This window comes from Kwoniella bestiolae, chromosome 2 (genome assembly GCF_000512585.2).
Source record: "Kwoniella bestiolae CBS 10118 chromosome 2, complete sequence".
Classification (NCBI taxonomy): Eukaryota; Fungi; Basidiomycota; class Tremellomycetes; order Tremellales; family Cryptococcaceae; genus Kwoniella; species Kwoniella bestiolae.
Window position 1 is genome coordinate 1,706,594 of NC_089242.1, and position 18,968 is coordinate 1,725,561.

At 47.0% G+C, this 18,968-nt stretch overlaps 7 protein-coding genes across 7 annotated transcripts; 4 read left to right on the forward strand and 3 right to left on the reverse strand.

Moving 5' to 3' along the window:
- Positions 1–360: 360 nt before the first annotated feature.
- On the forward strand, positions 361–5,449 carry I302_103784 (uncharacterized protein; the record flags this gene model as incomplete). The annotated part of the gene is made up of 30 exons (XM_065869740.1): positions 361–675; positions 738–872; positions 950–1,086; positions 1,143–1,228; positions 1,297–1,406; positions 1,504–1,711; positions 1,779–1,857; positions 1,909–1,994; positions 2,061–2,096; positions 2,166–2,364; positions 2,429–2,512; positions 2,573–2,594; positions 2,647–2,768; positions 2,821–2,880; positions 2,944–3,032; positions 3,085–3,109; positions 3,161–3,204; positions 3,260–3,381; positions 3,474–3,562; positions 3,632–3,665; positions 3,726–3,810; positions 3,885–4,013; positions 4,066–4,168; positions 4,226–4,568; positions 4,625–4,717; positions 4,778–4,828; positions 4,893–4,987; positions 5,056–5,193; positions 5,290–5,366; positions 5,433–5,449. 30 exons carry the CDS (start codon positions 361–363, stop codon positions 5,447–5,449), a joined length of 3,213 nt encoding a protein of 1,070 aa, XP_065725812.1.
- A 611-nt stretch (positions 5,450–6,060) lies between these two features.
- I302_103785 (uncharacterized protein) lies at positions 6,061–6,624 on the forward strand (the record flags this gene model as incomplete). Its single annotated transcript, XM_019189153.1, has 1 exon — positions 6,061–6,624. One exon carries the CDS (start codon positions 6,061–6,063, stop codon positions 6,622–6,624), a length of 564 nt encoding a protein of 187 aa, XP_019048715.1.
- A 349-nt stretch (positions 6,625–6,973) lies between these two features.
- On the reverse strand, positions 6,974–10,125 carry I302_103786 (uncharacterized protein; the record flags this gene model as incomplete). Its single annotated transcript, XM_019189154.1, has 3 exons — positions 6,974–9,061; positions 9,128–9,953; positions 10,052–10,125. 3 exons carry the CDS (start codon positions 10,123–10,125, stop codon positions 6,974–6,976), a joined length of 2,988 nt encoding a protein of 995 aa, XP_019048716.1.
- A 1,772-nt stretch (positions 10,126–11,897) lies between these two features.
- I302_103787 (uncharacterized protein) lies at positions 11,898–12,203 on the reverse strand (the record flags this gene model as incomplete). The annotated part of the gene is made up of 1 exon (XM_019189155.1): positions 11,898–12,203. The coding sequence occupies one exon, from the start codon at positions 12,201–12,203 to the stop codon at positions 11,898–11,900; it is 306 nt and encodes a 101-aa protein (XP_019048717.1).
- A 930-nt stretch (positions 12,204–13,133) lies between these two features.
- On the forward strand, positions 13,134–14,217 carry I302_103788 (uncharacterized protein; the record flags this gene model as incomplete). The annotated part of the gene is made up of 5 exons (XM_019189156.1): positions 13,134–13,193; positions 13,266–13,511; positions 13,631–13,705; positions 13,793–14,042; positions 14,153–14,217. 5 exons carry the CDS (start codon positions 13,134–13,136, stop codon positions 14,215–14,217), a joined length of 696 nt encoding a protein of 231 aa, XP_019048718.1.
- A 1,749-nt stretch (positions 14,218–15,966) lies between these two features.
- On the forward strand, positions 15,967–17,252 carry I302_103789 (uncharacterized protein; the record flags this gene model as incomplete). Its single annotated transcript, XM_019189157.1, has 3 exons — positions 15,967–16,002; positions 16,215–16,295; positions 16,368–17,252. 3 exons carry the CDS (start codon positions 15,967–15,969, stop codon positions 17,250–17,252), a joined length of 1,002 nt encoding a protein of 333 aa, XP_019048719.1.
- Positions 17,253–17,678: 426 nt separating this feature from the next.
- Positions 17,679–18,885, reverse strand: I302_103790 (uncharacterized protein; the record flags this gene model as incomplete). The annotated part of the gene is made up of 4 exons (XM_019189158.1): positions 17,679–17,838; positions 17,907–18,212; positions 18,350–18,603; positions 18,709–18,885. 4 exons carry the CDS (start codon positions 18,883–18,885, stop codon positions 17,679–17,681), a joined length of 897 nt encoding a protein of 298 aa, XP_019048720.1.
- Positions 18,886–18,968: the final 83 nt, after the last annotated feature.

The following is an 18,968-nucleotide window of genomic DNA, read 5'->3' on the forward strand; positions in this document are numbered from 1 at the left end:
CGCCGCTGTGAGGTGCAAATTGGAATTTTGTATATAAGTGTAGGTCTCAACTGTGTATATCTGTGATGCTCCTCTCTCTATTGAGTTGTAATTGATCAATCACTCTCGATGCATGTCGTTCTGTTAGATTGATGCCCCAGTTGTACACAAACATCATACTGACAATGGTGTTTGTTGACACATCCTTTGCTCAAGAGTGGAGGCAGATCACCGTCAACTCACCACCGTCATCAACACAACTATAACATGATCACTTCCTCTTTCTACTCACCTTCGTCATTCCACATCATAGATCGCTTTTCTAGCCTTCTGGACGTCCTATCCATCATCCGCACCGGATGTCTAATCCGCGATAGCAATATGGACAAGACGCGATACCACCGACACCCTCTACCTCCCGGTCCTTCCTCTTCCCAACTCGACCCGGACGATGAACTTCCTCCTCCAGCTTCCCAACCCGAACCACAAGAACCTCCCCCGACGACTCTCGAGAAACCCTCGGACTGTACGAATTTCCAACCTACCCCTCACTTCTCCTTGCTCTGCACGATGATGGACAGGCTGCGAACGGAACAAGCAAGCAAGCGGACAGAGATACTGCGCAGGTTCATGGATCTGTGGAGAATCAAAGTTGGTAATGACCTATACCCTTTAATTAGGTTGCTTCTTCCTGATGTAAGTCTTTCGTTCACTACTCTGATCATGTGAAGGTCCTGATACTATTGGGGGGTGAACAGAGGGATAGAGAACGACCTGTATATAATTTGAAGGAAGCAATGTTGGCGAAATGTTATATCGAAGTGCTGGGTTTGGACAGGCATAGCGAGGCGGCGATGAGATTGATCAAATGGAAGCAACCTGTTGATGGCAAGGTGAGTCTATATCTTCTTCATATTCTCTTCGCAGTAAGGGAAGAGTGATAGCTGATAAGGAATTGAATGGTGGAAAGGCGGAATCGCATTCAGGTGATTTCGCGAGAGTATGTTATTATGAAATCGCTGCTCGGTCGACGGTCGAACAAGGTCAACTGTCTGTCGATGCTGTCAATCTATTACTTGATCAGTTGGCTCAGGGGAGGCTGAAGCAGTAAGCCTAATCTCTTTCTCCGTGACAATCATACAAAGCTGATGCTACATATTCAGGCAGGAGTATGTACCGATACTCAGACAGATAAATCAACAGTGTACTGCTGCTGAACAGGAATGGATCATACGGATCATACTCAAAGGTGAGGCTGCGTAACATCAAGGCTTAGCTGATGAGTCGCAGATCTGAGGATATCAATAAGAGAGAAAGGCGTCTTTGGATGTTTCCATCCTGATGCTGGAGACTTGTTCAATGTATGCTCGGACCTGAAGAGGGTGTGTTGGACATTGTACAAGCCGGAACAGAGGTTGGAGAAACATGTGCGTTAACTTCTCACGCTCTATATCAACCGGCTGCTTCAAATCACTTTCAAGGGGAATATAGGAAGACCAATGCTGACAGGTAGATTGGGGTCAGCAAACCAATATTGAACTATTCCGATCGTTCCTTCCTCAACTATGCTATCGTTCGCCCTCATCTTCCCACGAAGCCATAGCGAAACTTGTAGGCGGACCGACCACCGAATTTGTAATGGAAGAAAAGTTGGATGGAGAGAGAATGCAATTGCATATGAGAGGTAATGGCGCTCAATGGTTCTACTGTTCGAGGAAAGCGAAAGATTATAGTTGGTCCATCTTTCTTCCCAGATAGTGCCCTTCCCAGCTGATCCGTCTGTGTTCGTTGTGCTTTAGCGTATCTGTATGGAGCACATATAGGAGAAGGTAGTCTGACACAACATATTGCTGGGGCATTCCAAGAAGGTGTAAGGAAGTGAGTCGAATATCTCTGGCGAGAACAGATGGAGCTAATAAATGAGGCAAGTATCATACTTGATGGCGAGATGCTGGTTTGGGACCCTGTTTTAGAGAAATATCTCGCTTTTGGAACTCTCAAGACTGCTGCTGGAGGTAAGCTAGCGGTTTCTTCATCTTTGAAACTAAGACTTGGCTAAAGTGAGGTATCTTGTCGGCTAGATCGAGTGAACGATGAAAACGCACCTAGACCATGTTGTGAGTCGGCTGATTTGAGCTAAGTACTATCACAGACGGTAGCTGATCATGTGTGAGCCGCTCATACAGTCAAGATCTTCGACATACTGTATTTGAACGACCGATGCCTTTCACACAAACGTCTATCTGAACGTAAGCGATTGATGAGGTCTGATCGAATATTCAGAAATATAGATGAGTATAAAGGTAGACTGGAGTATGCCGAGGAACGAAAAGGCAAGAATGGAAAGGACATTAGAGCTATGTTGGAGAAGATTCTGGAGACTAAGTGAGTGGCCTAATAGAGGCTGTTCATATTTGTCGTGAAAGGACGAAGCTGACGTCCGTCTTAGGGGTGAAGGACTAGTGGTAAAGAAGGCCGATGCGATATATCAGACGAACTTTAGAGGTGCAGATTGGATCAAGGTGAAGCCTGAGTGAGCTAAGTCTTCCGTAGTGCCTTTGATTGTTCAAAGGCTCAAACCTTTCGAGACTAGATATTCCGATCAAATGGGTGAAGTAAGTGTGTCGTTCAGAGTAGTAATTCCTGTTGGACTGACACCCATGACAGAACCTTGATCTGTTGGTTTTAGGCGGATGGTGGGGTAAAGGTGGGAGAACAGGGAAGATATCAAGTCTTCTCTGTGGGTTGAGGGTACAGCAAGACGATGATGGAACGGTACAGAAACCAGAGTGGGTCGCTTCGTCCCCATATGAGCCTAGCTGACCCTCCTTGTGTCCACAGATTCACCACTTTTTGCTCTGTTGGCTCGGGTATGAGCTATGAGGATTATGAGTGGATCTTGTGAGTTTTCGCTTTATTCTGACCCTCGCATGACTAACTGGGCTAATTTTGCCAAATCAACAGAAACAAACACAAGAATCATTGGAAGAACTTTGACAGGACCAATCCACCTTCGTGGATACAGCTTGGTCAGATGGGACTGGACGACAAACGTGAGCTAAATAATTACCGAAAGAGACATACCAACTGACGCCGTCATGTCAGCCGATGTGTATATTGAGCCTGAGAAGTGAGCTGCAGTCTGCCTCGTCATACGGACGATTTGCTGACCAACCAACAGCTCATTCGTGGTGGAAATTAAAGCTTCTGAGATCGTTCCTGCAGGTCAGGATTGTTTCCATGCATCATACATTGAATCAAAAGCTGAGATGTCGTATAGCGGGTAATTACGGCTGTGGCTACACCCTCCGATTCCCCAGATGCCGATATATCTACTTCGATAAAGCGAGTAGAGATTATCCTGCAGGCGATGCTAGTCAGGATAGAGACATGTGGAATTGCGTGAGTTATGACCATCCCTCCAATGTCCGTGAGGTACCATAGCTGACAATCGTGGTAGTTGAGCCAGGATGGTGTGTTATATCGGTGTCGAGTGTGTGTTCAGGTCAGCTGACCGAATGACAGAGTTCATGGCTCTCTTGAACAGACCTAAGAAGCGATATGCGGATGCCGAAGGTGGATCGTGAGTTTCATGGTTTCTTGATTGCTAACAGGATTTTCGCTGAGAAACTATGCCAATGCGTATATCCAGGTTCAGGAAGAGGAGAAAAGTTGTCACGAAAAAGGTGAGCAGCCATATTACGCAAAGCTGCCGTCGATGATGCTGATTTTATACGATGACGCAGAAAGTCCAACTCATGACTACGGCTCGAGGTCAAAAGCTTTCGGATGATTTGGTCGAAAGCAATATCTTTGGTGGTCTCACCTTTTGTGGGTTTTTTCCTTGTATTCTTCCTCGTGATTTTCTTCCGCGGAGACTTCGCTAATTTGTTTGAAAACCTCAGACATACCCAAGGGTACTGCTCAACACTCGAAGCAAGACTTGGAAGCTTTAGTGCACAAGCACGGAGGGGAGTTCACACAAGCTCAACTGTCTGATCTGTCAGCACTTGTGATATCGCCGGATGAGAAGAGTAAGCTGTCATCGTTGGTCCATGCGGAGAAATAGCTTACGATCAAGAAAAGACCCTCTGGTGCGTGCTCAAATACGAAAGGGAGTGAGCGTTATCAAACCTCAATGGATCATGAAGAGTATCGAGAGGAGAAGACCATTGCCTCTGATCAAGGAGTAAGTGGAGTCGCTGCTCTGTTTCATGCGTATGAAAGAGCTGACATCTGATGGCAGATTATTGCTTTTTGCTTCGGATGAAGCAGAAGATGATCGATACTACCATAAAACTTTGGAAGAAATTGATGCCATGACGCTTGTCAGAGATCGGGGCGGGTCGACGGGTGTAGATGAGGACGGAGAGGAAGTGAATGGGGTCGAAGAGGAAGATGTTGATTATGATGCAGAGGAAGACGGAGTCGACAACGGTCATGAAGCCAACAAGACCGCCGAACAGGTGAAGATGGAAGAAGAGTGGGGTTCGCACCGATCACCCTCGGCTGGTTCCTCCAGAGCTACATCACGAGCCGCAAGTGTGGATGAGAGTGATACGGATGATGAAAGAGCTATGGAGTACAAGGTGAGCTACGTGATCATCAGGAGTTGGACAAACAATGTCGCTGACCTTTCGTACAGGAGGAAGAGGAGGATAATGACAGTCATGAGTCTGAGCCTGAGCTTGAAGAGGGGTTCAGGCTGTTACCTGTCAGAGGGGTTGATACAGAGAAGGTAAGTCCACCCTTCAACGGTTAAGACTGGTCATTTCAGCTGATTTTTGGGTGTTTTCAGGATGAGGGGATGGGTGATGATCCCTCGGCGATGAAATATGAGGAAGATAGTGTAAGCTTTCGATGATCTAAATTAAGAAGATGTCGAGCTCACTAAGTGGTTGATCATATGATAGATCTTTGCTCATCTGGTGTTCTACATTGACATTTCCGAGAATGCCACCAAGAACGCGTTGGAGGCATCATCCCCTTCAGAGGAAGTCACTGATAGGTCAGTTATTAGAAATTTCCCGTCGGTGTCGAACATGACGTTAAAATGATGACCGATGATTTGCATAGGCTCCAGCAAGCTGAACAACTCCTACGTGAGAATGGAGGAAAGATAGTGACTAATATCCAAGATAAGAAGCTGACTCACATCATAATGGATGACGAGGATTCGGGGAGGTACGCTGAGATAGTAAGGAAGACTGCTTTGTAGGTTCATTCTACTCGAGCCAATTCTTTGTAAAGTCAATATCATGAGAAAAGGCGTCCTTCATGGACTAGGAACTAACGAAAATGATATCTTAGACCAAAGAGGAAACATATCGTACTTCCGAGCTGGGTATTCGAGTGCGTGGATGAAGAGACATTGATGAATGAAGATGGTAAGTGGTCTTATAATCGGGGATATATGATGAGTGGAGAGGTGACTGATATGTGTGATAATTTAGGACATAAACCGAAATGATCGGTATGTGATGATACGGTTGAGATTAAGTGTGTTGTTGTATATATATCCTCATGCAATGGGATGACTGAATGTATACGTATTTCACCATGTAAAAAGAAATTCCCCATCAGTTTTGGGTTGCGTTTCGATATCAATGTGATGAAGATGAAAGACGAACTTGGTCATCAGAAGCATAGTGTGTCGGTCATACTTCGGCAAAAACGATGATTCTGGACATGCAGAATGAGAATGCAGTAGGTCTTGATCATCAATGTCGTCATCGACCTTCTCACTCACCTTGTGATACACGTTTGCGAGCTTTGTTACAAACATTCTCACCCTTTGTTCTGGCTACGCTTTAGCTGAGCTGACTTTCTTGATGTCCAAAGGAGGTTACTCAACTCTGAAGAAAGGTCTGAGGTGAAGAATGGGAGTGGCGAGAGCATGGATTAGGTATACTACGTCCCAAGAAACGAGCTCGTCATACCATATAATTCAAGTTTTTCTCTGTCTCAGCATCTGATTCCATTTGATTCGATCTATCACAACCTACAGGTACACCCACACGAAGCAAGTGGTTAAACTGTCCAAGAACTTTTAAATTATAATTTCTGAAAAATTACCAAACAATGAGTGACGATACAGAAGACGGAGAAACTCAAACTCAAGCTCGAAGTTCATCCGGACGATCCTCCTCGAGAAGCAAGAGAAGACGACCTAGCAGTCGAAGTAGTGATGATGATCATGATAGTGGGTACGAAAGTTCCGAAGGGGGCGATACCAAACGGCCAAAGACATCTTCCTCTTCCCGGAGCGGTAAATCCTCGTCCTCGTCGAGAGATACACATGGGAAAGACCTCGCCTACATCATGAAAGCGGCTCAATCCTTATCCCAGGTGACCGAGGAGGGCATAAAAAAGTCGGGTTTTGAGGATTGCGAGAAGAGTATCAAGTTGATTAGGAAACTTCGCGGGGAGTTGGAGGGGAAGAGTGAGAAGTGGATGAAGCGTGCAGAGGAGATTACCAGGGATGAGGATGAGGTTAGCGCGAGGCGTAAGAAGACGATTGAGGAGCTTAAGAGTGGGAGTGCGGGGGAGTCGAAGTCTGAGGATGGGGGGAGTAAGGATGGGGACAGTAAAGAGGGGAGTAAGGACGATGAGAAAACAGAGGACAGTAAGGACGGCGACAAGTGAGAGGAGAGTAAGATGTAGTGAGATCTTAGTCATGTTGATATACATGATGGCGATGAACAAACATACGTTGTCTCGTGTCAGATATCATCAGATTCAGTGCACTGAATTGTTGCAAATCACATAGCATAGATACCATATCATAAAAAGTATCATATCATCACATACTAGTGTCAAACTATAGGAAATCGAATATCTCGCAACAACAACTAGGGGTAACTGACTATATAGCAGAACGAAGCATAACTCATAGAAAGCAGTACACACATCACGAATCACAAATCACAAGTATATAAGATCATAAGGTATAAATAGACCAACTCAGATCAAAATCAATCAAAAGAAAATATCACTACAAACTAACATCCCTCCTCTTCCTCGGCGACCCACCGCTATCCAGCAACATGGCGTACCTCGTCGGATCGGTCGATGGCATGGGCGACCTGATACTCCCAGAATTGGTGCTATGCGTTGGCGAGCCCGTCAAATGATCTTTCAATCTGTCCAGCACTCCGCCGACTTCCCACATGGGCGTTGACAGGAAGGCACTAGCAGAAGGAGGGGGGAGAGCAGGCGATCCACCGAAGAACATCGGCGTCTTGGCTAGACTTGGGGTACGGAGGTGCTGTAATCTCGGTGTCTTATCTGTTGCAGCCGAGGATCGACTGACGGGAGTCTTCGGTGGTGCTCTGGGGGAATGATGATGTGTTTGTTTCGATGGAGGGTAGTCGTCTTCCTGAGCTAACGTTCGCGCTCGGGGAGGTGGAGCTTTTGGTTTGAAGTCGAATGCAGCATCTAACATTGGTCGAGGTGACGATTCCCTCGAATGAGGATGGTTCTCTGCCATATCGTCGTGCGTCCACGTCTGCTGGAGAGCCGATGGATGGTGCGTCGATCGAGTGATCGTAGATGGCATAGGCGATGAACCGGGTGAAGACGAAGTCTGTATAAGAGCAGGAGTCTTGAATGCGCTGGACATGATACTCTTGTTGTTCGATATGGGTCGTTCCCTCTCTGGGGTAATGAAGGAATCGTCCAACTCTTTGACTGACATGGAAGCCTCTTGAGGTAAAGGATGTATCGGTGCAAGAGGGTCCGCCACTCGAACCCTCTTGGTAGAGGTAAAGACATTATCATCCTCAACTTCCAACGGTCTCCTCTTCTCCTTCCGTTCAAATCGAGGAGGCATCATCATTCCATTCCTTGCCATCTGTTCATCCCGTTTGCGAACGGGATCGGCGGGAGTGACATCCACAGGAGCAGGGTCGGGCAAGTCAGCTTCGATGGGCAGGAATTCACCTTCGTCATCTTCGAACTCGGCCGCTTCGGATGAGTCTTGATGATTCAGTGGCGGAGGCTCGAGCAATTGGAACTTCACTCTCGGTGTCGTCGATTCATCCTCAGGCTCGGCTTCAGGTATTGGCGTTGATGATCCCGCCAAGTCCTGTTGCGATTCCGTACGTTGAAGAGGAATTTCAGTCAGCATTGATGAAGTCCTAATCATCTCGGTTGAACCCTCATCATCATCCTCATCCTTCGCTGCCAGCTTTCTTCCCTTTTTCCCCTTTTTGGGCACATACACCCTTCCTTCCCTAGCAGCCTTTTCAATCGCCTCATTCTCCTTTGCTCGTTCGTGCAATGTCTGTCGACACACTGCGTGATGAGGATGAGAAGGTGGGAAGTTCTTGATGAATTTGTCTTCGGCAGGCCAATGACACTTCTCATCCTCGTGGATGATCCATATACCACCTTTGCCAGGAGGGAACATTTCCGTACGGGGTATAGTTTCAAACATCTTGTGTATCGACAGATTATGTCGTACCGAATTCCGCCAAGCGCCATCACCGTTCTTGAAGAACGGATAAGCGGTCTCGACATATCGATAAATATGTTCGAGCGAGAGACCACCAGCTTTACATCGAAGAATGGCTTGACCGATGATACACGCGAAGGACGGACTGGGTCGTTCCATAGGTCGAGGTCCAGGAGGTACACCTTCCACACCAGGATCTTCAGCGACTTTGGCGAACTTGGCAGATGTTCGTCCGCCCGTAGCAGTCGATTTGGGTATCTGCTTGATCATTCTAGGCATATCACCACTGTTTTTCTTCTCCTCCAAATGCATTTTCATCATCGCTCGAGAAGTCGAAGGGCCACGAGTAGGAGACTCGTGCTCATCATCACTACTATCGCCGTCATGCTGCTTGATCTGCTGGTGAGCTGATCGGACACTGATATCGCTCATACTCGATATACTCGATGAGGTGGTGGCGGTCGAAGCGACTGACACGGCTGATGAATGTATTTGATGATTGTAACCGAGTTTGTTGTTCTGAGGCGTGATGATGTGAGCTTCACGATGGGGGGAAAATCTTTGCGGCTGATGAGGAGCGGGTCCAAGTGCTCGCGCTGGAGATATCCCTTGACCAGTGGGGTTGAACTGCAGCAATGACGAAAGACGTCAGTAACATAGCCTTGGAAGTATGATAATTCCACAATAACTTACTGCAGGATCAAAAGACGAGAGGTCCCAAGACATGTCCATATTCTCAGGCGCAGGAGGCAATGGATGCATCTGTCCTCGCATTAGGGGACTGCCGTTCGCGCCGGGCGGTACGGGGTCGAAGATATCACCACCTATATGGGGACTTGCAGAGCGCGATGGACCATGTATAGAGGCATGTCTCGAAAGAGCTGTTGGTCGTTGGATGGGACCAGGCATTGATTGTTGACGTTGAATTATTGCTGGTCTTCCTTGTTGAGCATTCTGTCGTTGACGTCCCATGGGCAGAGGTTGTGATTGGAAGTGCTGTTGTTGATGAGACAACAAAGGCATCGTGTTGTTTCTGTGAAGAGGTGGAGCCATTCTTCCCATGTTGATCTGATCGGTGGGGGACACCAAATGATTCTGCTGGGAGAGCTGCATTGGACCCATACTGGGTGATACCGACATTTGACCATATGCTTCGAAATGCGCTGGAAGGTATGGTGTCGTTTCTTCTTCAGGTAAGAAAGGCGATGGACCCAAGTCGTCAAACCCATTGTTGGGAGGTGGTGTAGCTCTGATTGGAGTCTTCCCAGCTCCTCTACCAGGATGATTTTGGTTGATAGCCATGACATTACCGGGATGACCATGCATCGGGATGGCTATTCTTCCTTGAGCTACCTGATGTCCAGCATAGGGTGTTATCATTTGCCCATTGATCTCCCCGCCATATGAGTTGTACGGCTGGATATAGCCATCTGAGATTATCTGTTCGTGGGTGTAGTAGATGGGCTGATGGGATGTAGAGGCCGAGGGAGTAGGTGAAAAGGTATGTACACGTCCCATTCTGCATAATAAAGAACAAAATTTGTGAGTGAATGAGAATATCACATGTGGGGGAAAGAGGCTGTGAGATAGAGATAGGAAGGCAGGTGGGTTACTCACGATTCACCACCCATCATATTGTTCGATCCTGAACCAGAAGGTCTTTGTGATGTTGATGATGCTGGACGAGACATTGATGATAATTGATTGAGATTGGATCAAGAGTGATTATAGAAAGGAGTATGTAGTGAGACTAGCTCCCGGTCTTTCCTGGTCTATCGTATTTGCCGTCAAGGTTTCTTCTCTTTTCTCTCTAAAGAGTGACCCGACCTGCGGGTGACAGGGCTTGCGTTGTTCTGAATCTTCTCCTGTATTGGCCGAGACACCCAAAGTCAGACGATGATGAACTGAACTCTGAAGTATATTCCACGGGTAGACAGAGTTACGCGCACTCACAAAGATTGGTACGCTGACTTTCTTGTACTCTATCTCTTTCTACTTTTTCATCTGCTTGTCGTCGATAGGATCGTGTCGAGCGTAGTTGAGGTAGTATGAAAAGGGCAGACCGATGAAAAGTAATGTTCGAGAGTGGTGTATAGCTACAGAGGATGAAAAGGATGAGATTGGAAAAGTATGAAGTACGAATGGATGGGATATAGAGTGTGGATTCAAAAGTGAAAAGGGGGAATCCAGGGGTAGAGACTGATGAACGCGTCCTGATTGATTTCGTTAACCTCACCGTGCACGTAGATTGGGTTATATCTGCTGTGATGTCACTGGTAGAGTGCAACTGTAATCAATGTCCGTCTGTACTACGACCAGTGTGGATGGTGATGAAGATGGTGATGGAGCAAGTTACGGTGATGAAGGAATGCAATGTATGTATGTATGCAGGTCTGTCTGTATGAGGAGGTGAAGTGAGGATTGAATGGCAATCCGAATGAATAGAGTGGTAGCAGTACTGGTATCGCGTTTCTACTGCACGTACCATGTACCCGTATGGTGCTGGGTACGGTCCGGTGGTGCTCCTGCTCTTTTTCACGCGACTGCTCTTGATTTTCCTTTTTTTTTCTCATTACTAAAATTACAAATCCAACCCACTTGACCCAATCCGGTAATTCCTATCGCTCATCCGCGTCATATCCCTCCCATCCACTATCGGCGTTTGGGGTTGTGGCAGAACTTGGGACGCGTCGGTTGTACGAGAAATGAATTTTTCAGGTGCAAAGAAGGTTCGTGCTTGGTGTGAACATTAAAAGATCTTATGGGATTGACCTGTGGCTTGGGGTTATACCAAAGTACCCAGGCAATTTTACTGGTGGAAGCGGAGGAACCAAGTCCTCGTATGAAATTACCTCTCGTCTTCTTGGATATCAGAGTCCAACGTCGATCCTTTGAAGCTTTGAAGGACCAGCCCAGAGTTCAGTATCTCGAGGTCCTCGCTTTACATAAAGGCTTACCATAGCTTGGAACGCGTCGGATCGGATCGGATGGATACGCACAGACATTAAGTTGTACACACAGGACATTACTTTTTGCATCTTATTAACCTTATCCTACGCATTGCACTTGGCGTCGAGCTTGAGGCGGGGTAGTAGCTGATCGATCTGATGTAAATCTAGTCTGACCGATTCCCTCTGTGATATGTACGAAGTACCCTTGATTCTGAACGCGCAAGGATCTGGCGATCCTTTACGAGGTCGATGAAATGCAGAGACATATCTACATCGCTTCATCACGTGTACGCATATACGAAGTGTCCAAGAAAGGGGAACATGAGAGACAGGTCATTCAATCTACACACAAAGGAGAGGAGAGGTAGGTTCGCGACCGACAATGGATTTGCCAGGGAACCACCGAAAATCAAGAGCCTGACGGTGTGATAAAACACCTATCAGAATGCATCGTTATTCAGCTAATCAAACAGACTCCCTCGAGTAGAAGGGAAAGACAAACCCCGACCCACCTATTTGGACATCCCATAAGCACCCCCAGTAGGCGCGATATAAGCCGGTCTCCCATTCTCCACGACCCTCTTTTGCGCTGTGTCCTCGCATTGGTCGGTGGGTTTGGGAGCGCCAGCAATGGGAAACCCAACCAGGACGGTGGTACTGGGCCCACCGGAGGCTAGTTTGGCAGAGTGTGAGGCGTACAGGTCTTTGGCGATGTTTAGGTCGCACCCCTCCGAAGGGGCTGGCCAGGCGAGTTGGTCTTGTGCGGTGACGGAGACGAGGAGGGGGAGGAGGGGGAGTACGAGAGTGGAGAGTTGCATTGTTTCGGACTGGACTTGTTTGCGATTGATAGATAGGGTAGGGCAGGGTGTGGGGTTCTGGAGTGTGACTTTCTGTCAGTCAGGTGGGATTTAGTACTGGCACAGAGACCGTCAGTACGTTGTTCAGCTTATATACACCACACCACACTCGTCATTGAGCATAAGCCCAAAACCTCTCTCTCTCTTTGTCAATAGTAGGATATTCAATCTTCCCACATCTAACTCTATCGACCCTTTGTACAGAGCCTTTTCTCCTTGTACGGTACAATATAATTCTGGGATATACCTTTAGCTCAATATGGTGGATCAAAGGTACCCAATCAGTCTATGCGAAGTCCCGTTAGAGTGATTGATGAGCGAACCACTTGATCGTGATTCCCCTTGGTCATTCAGCCTTTGGAAGTACACTCCAAAGCATACCTCTCAGTAGCGGATTGTACGAATTATGATAATCACGATTCCATAATCTCGTCAATCTCCACTTTCGAAGGTGTTGGACAAAGAAAGTGGAGCATTGGATGTATAATGCTATATCTTTTATGTCAGACTGATTATGTCATGTCCAAAGCTAAAGGTGGAGGGGGTGATGACCAACAGCAAGACTGTCCACGTGTGATGAGACCGTAAATTCCGGAGATCCCCATGCGTTTACGGTGATCGACTTTTGTGTGCTGCTGTTGCCTGTTGCCTGTTGCGTCATGTCATGTATATAGCACACCTCCACCCATTCAACTTTCAACTGCCGCATGGGAGATGACTAACTACCAATTTAGTTTACTTCCACTCGAGCTTGCATATCACAAGGTATATAAACACTAGTACCTCCACAGGTCAGACACATTCTTATCTCTTCTCATCACAACATCTCAACTTCAACTTCTATAAAGTACGATCTATCATACAACTCAATCAAATAAAACCCATCCAACAATGTCAAAAGGAACAATCCTATTCATCTTCACCTCCGCCGACAAAGTCCTAGATGGCAAGGTGAGCATTCCACGTTCTCTAGTCCCACCATATCCTGTATACTCCTGTTAACCTACCTTTTTGGGTTTGTAGGAAACAGGATGGTACCTCCCCGAAGCGGCCCATCCATACTACGTCCTCTCCGAGGACTTCAACATCGAAGCTGCCTCTACTAAAGGTGGGGCTGTCCCCCTCGACGAGAACTCCAAAAAGATGTTCACGGACGACGAGTCTGTGAAATTCTTGGATGACCCCAAGGCACAGGAGCTGGTTAAGAATACGAAGAAGATTGGGGAGGTTAGGGCGGAAGATTACGTGGCTATTTTCGTTGTTGGCGGGGTGAGTTTACCTTGTCGTATAACTTCACCTTTATCACTCCGTTGCACTAGCGAGAGAGAAATCGAGACTCTTGTATGGTATCTGAAAAACGGTGCTGACCCCTCATCTTCATATATCAGCACGGTCCCCTCATCGATCTTGCACCAAGCAAAGAATTCGCTAAACTCGTCGAAGACTTCTACGCAGCCAAGAAGGTGGGTCATACTCCCCTCTCATTCTTTCCTGCCATCAAGCCAAAAGCTCAGCTTGCCATCGTGCTAACTCTACGTTGATGACTGCAGCCCGTCTCAGCAGTATGTCACGGTCCCGCCGCCCTCATCGGCGCCAAGAAGCCCAACTCTTCCGAATCCATCTTCAATGGCATCGAAGCAACGGTATTCACCAATACCGAAGAGGCCCAAACCCCTTATAACGATTTCGTCAACACCCTTCCGTTCAGTCCTGAGGACAAGCTGAAAGAGCTCGGCGCGAAATTCGTCAAAACTGAGGATTGGGGGGTTAAGGTGGTTTATGATGGAGGGGTGTTGACTGGTGAGTCAAAGTTTACTTCGTTGTATTTAGTAGTGTAGACTGCTTCAACGTGTTTGGTTGTTCTGAATTGTGAGATTTGAATACTGATTGTACTGTTGGATACGATGTAGGTCAAAACCCCGCTTCGGCTGGACCATTGGGTAAGAAACTCAAGGAGATCTTACTTTCAGCTTAGCTTGGATCATCTATAAGATATGGATGGACTGAGAATAGTATAGTGATGTAGCTTATATTTCAGTTGACCACTGAAGCTCAAATGCAACCTTGTAAATGGTACACCTTAGTCGATCTGTGGGATACCTCCTGTCTCCTCGGCAAGCATCCAGATCACACTTAGCTTGTAACAGTAACGCACACACACAACATGATCCGGCCGGTCCCACGTCGGAATGGTCTAAGCGGATCAAAAGTGACATTGACCACCAAAGCAATGCTAACCTTGTTGTCACTCAGATCGTCAGATACAGTTCTGTTAGTGTCAATCACGATGTATCTCGGTCATCTGTGGAGCTAAGAGGTGTACAGTAGATGCAGTAGATACTTTGATCGCCACTTTGAGCGATCGACTGTAAAGTTACTGCAAAATATGATCGAGTTTGGGTACGAGCTTATCTTTATTCGGAATGGAACAACCATAAACACTGTTAGCTTTCCTTCTTTGTAGGATGGAATGTTGGTTGTTGTGATGCATGTACCGCTTTATGATGAGGTCATTGATGGTGATGGAATGGTGACTCAAAGTCATGTCGTTCCATGTTTGCTGTACTCCAAAATCCAAAGTATGTCGAATTCGGATTTGGATTTCGGGTCATCAGCCGTGAGTATATTCGGACATCTGTTAAATTGATTTGATCCCCAAAGTATTCGTCATGACGATGGATTGATTACTTGATGGTATTGTATAATACTATGTGTTGTTTGGTCATACGATCGGACCTGCATCAAGAACCATATCATCCGCCCAACCCTCAAACGACCACGCCTTGCCCTGCGCCCTATGTATCTTTTTGACCTCTAGAGAAAGGACCTCCCTCGCCCCCTCGCCCCTCGATGATGTCCGATTTAAGCGAGACTTGACAATGTGTATTCGTACTCGTACCGTGTGGACATCAACATCGCAGATGTCCGAGGGACAGTGGATCTGCGGTGCAAGTGGACAATCAACTCCGACTCCTTTTACCGATTTTTAGGTCTACAGAATCAGAGTGAAAACGAGCTAAGGTAACTTTGTTGTCGATTTCGAGAAATGATGCGATCAAATGTGTTGTATCATACAACAGAAGTACCGAAGTTTCACCTAGGACGATGTACTGTACATCGTTCTCTTTCGTAAGGACTTGGAAATGTGTATGATCTCATGTATTGATGCGAGGATGCACAGCTTGAATGAAGTTGACGAAGATCGATTAAATCCGAATCCGAATCACTCCCAAAAGCAGAATCATCAAAGGATGGTACTAAACTATACAACATCGTCCCCATCGGCATGAACAAGGTGGCATTCGACGACACAACGATATCGTCGGGAAATGCTAAGTGACACAACCACACAAAGTTTCGGTATATTCAGTAGTCCAATAAATCAACAGCGCAGACCTCTTCTTTCATTCGTTCTGATGGTCGTGCTGAGGTAAAGGCAATGATCATTGGAGTGTCGATGATGCATGATGCATGATGTGACATAAACAGGTATAGGTATAAGTTATAAATCCTCGAAATGATATTTGTCGTTACTTTCCTTTTCTTTCTTGGGGATAACCCAAATATCCCTTTGACATCTTCTTTCACTTCCTCGTACCCCTTTGAACCTGTTCACCCATTCGCTTGATCTCATCCATGACTCCCCATGGCCTCTTGACTTACTTCACCACGATAGCAACAATACGTCGTTCGTCGACTTTCGAGTTACACCCAACAGACCACGATGATGGCTCCTGAATTGATGATGATCTTTGTAGGCGTGAGTTTACCTTTGGTTTTTCTTGGTTCCTTGGGAGATACCTTTGGAGTCATCTGGGATACCGAAAGGGGTGTGACGAGGAGAAGGATAGATGGTATAATATACCTTTGAATAGGACCCCAAACGGACAATTCATCTGGATCCACCATTTCCAAACATCGCTTCGTAACTCCTTCCCTCCTAAGAAGTCCAAGTTCTGACAAACTCTACAGACCGAACACACCAGAGGAAAACAGTTCCACGTCTGGGTAAATCAGCATGGTACCTCTGAAGACCTCATCGAAGCCATCTCAGTGAGTAATCTCCCCTACCCTCGCTTCCCATTTGTATCCCACAGCCACCGAGATAAGCTGACAAGGCAACAGCACCACGAAACCCTCCCCCCCTCATCATTCATCCTCCAACACTCCCCCTCTTCATCCCCCATCATCCCCTTCCAACCCCTCCTCTCTCAGTCTATCACCCCCTATTCGACAGTCCACCTCTTCCATATTGAAGATCTTCGTCGAAGGGAGATACAGAGGAAATCCGCCCAGAAAGTAGAATATGAAAGGAGGGGACGGTACGAGTCCAAGAAAGATGGGAAGATGAAGCTCCGAAGAAGGTCTAAGAAGGATTTGCAGGAGCATCGGAGGAGGGAGAAGAGGAGGGAGAGGGGGGAGGGGATCGTACCCTGTTTCAAGGTGTTTTGTACCGAGGTTCACCCATCTGACGATGGGCGAGAAGATAGGGAAGAAGGGAAGTTGGATTATCTGAGTGCTCCGATGGCATCGTCGGGTTTGGATATGGATATGGGAGTTGAGTTGGATCGCGGGTCTACGGCTGTTGAGACCCTGCGCCACCCACTGCGTCAGCGGATGATAAGGAACGAAGACGACAGGAAGAAGAGAGCCAAAGATCTCTTAACTTCCCGTCCTCTCCATCTGGACTCTAGTTCACCAGACAAATGGATATCCTCATCGACTAACTCGCCCTCTCACAAGACCATCCCTTCCTCGTCGGCATCTTCCTCCAAATTACCTCTCCGTTCTTACCCTACTACACGGGATGTATCCTTACGATCGAATGACTCGGAATCAGCATACGCAGCTTCATCCCCATCTCCTTCTCCGAAGTATGGGCGGGAAAGCGGATCGAACGTTTCGGAACCTGATTCGACATGTTACGCTGGGACGACCTCACCCAGATTACCGCAGTGTCAAGAGGAGATGAATGGTCCTGTTAGAGGTAGATATTGGGAGAAACGATAACACCTTGGATCAGTACGTCAGGATGAACAAGATGAAGATGTATGATATAGTCATGTGTAGTCAGTAGAGGGAGAGCGAGAAGCCGTAAGCATCGGAAGAGAAGAGAAGAGAAGAGAAGAGCAAGAGCAAGATCGGAGATGAAACAATTAGTGTTGATTGGGTTGGAACGGTCACACGTGATGCCTATATCTTGAGTCTGTGAACAAATTGAGTAAAAAGTATGTTCGAATTGTTAGTAAGGTGATCTGAGTCCTGTCACACCATCTGTCAAACGTAGATACTCTCTTTGTTTTGTATTATGTGACTTTGATCTGTATGTGAAGTAGTCCAAATGTAAAGCATTGTCATCAGCACACTTCTCATGACCCAGTTGAAGAGAGACACGGACATACCAATGATATGCATTACATTTTGGCATTTATTTTTCTATTTTGGTATCCTCTGCTCTGCGTAATCCAACACTCTATTTACATACCCCCCTAAACTGTGCCGTGATATCAAAGCGTCCCGCAGGACTGAAGAGGGCGGTAGAGAGTAAACCACGTATAGATGCGAAGTTACCAATGCATCAATCGATGTGGGGTGTCTGAGCCATAAATCAGTCAATGATCCATAATCCATATACAAAGCTGAAGAGAGGTGACGCCTGCTCACCTCGCACCGAATAACCATGGTTCATTCTCCGAGGCACTTTCCAGTATCACCTCCACCGCATCTAACACTGCGATTCCCCTCTTTATAACCTCGTCTGTATCTATATCCCTCGAATCCCCCGTTAGCGAAGCGGGTAATGGTGTGGTTAATCCGGCGGAGAGTGGAGGTGCATTGGGGAATAGGAGGTGGAAGGTTGATGTTTGGGATGGTAGGGATGCTAGGTACGCTGGGAGGAGGTTTCCGAGGATTAGGTGGGATAGGGCGAGGGCGCGATCGTATGTAGCTTGTGTGGGGAGGCCTTGTAGTCTGAAATAGAGGAGTCAGCGATATGAAGTGAGCGTTTCCGTGAGGTTCTCGATAACATCTGTGTTCCCAGCAGAAGATTGGAGAAGGCATCTGTGCATATAATGATGGGTATGGTAGGAGGCAGAAAAACCACTCACTCCTTCCCCTTCCCCTTGAGAGGGTACGTACTCTCCAACCAACCCCGTATCTCATCCGTAGCTAGCAGTCTATCCTGATTCAGTATATGTAATGCAGGCAAAGTACCGCCCGGAGCGGATTTTTCGTTGGGCCATGACTTGAAAGACACTGGTACCCTTGAGGAGGTCTCGCGAAGGAGGAATAGGAGTTGGGTGCGGAGTGAGGAAGGGGAGGAGGAAGTCCAATGGCGAGAGGAGGGTGAGGGGGGATGTATCTGGGCAATTATCATCGAACGAGTAAGTACCGGAAACTGTAGCGCGCATGTAATGCTGAGGGGGTAGACCTGTGTGTGCTAGGTAAGAAGATGTGCGATACTCACCCATAGTTCCACGGCATGCTCTTCACCCTCCCTAGCTCTCACTTTCCAATCCACCTCGTCATCTTGCTCTAACACCACCAAGGGGAATTTCGAGTAGAACGATTTGACCCATCCTGGGGCTGTGAATATTGTGCTTCCTTGAGCTGTCGAGGGTGGCCGGGCTGTTGCTGCTGCCATTGCTGGTGATGCTATGTCAGGTAGGATAAGAGCGTTGTTGATTTTGGTTGATGGTGATGATGATGCTTCTATTGATTTTGACT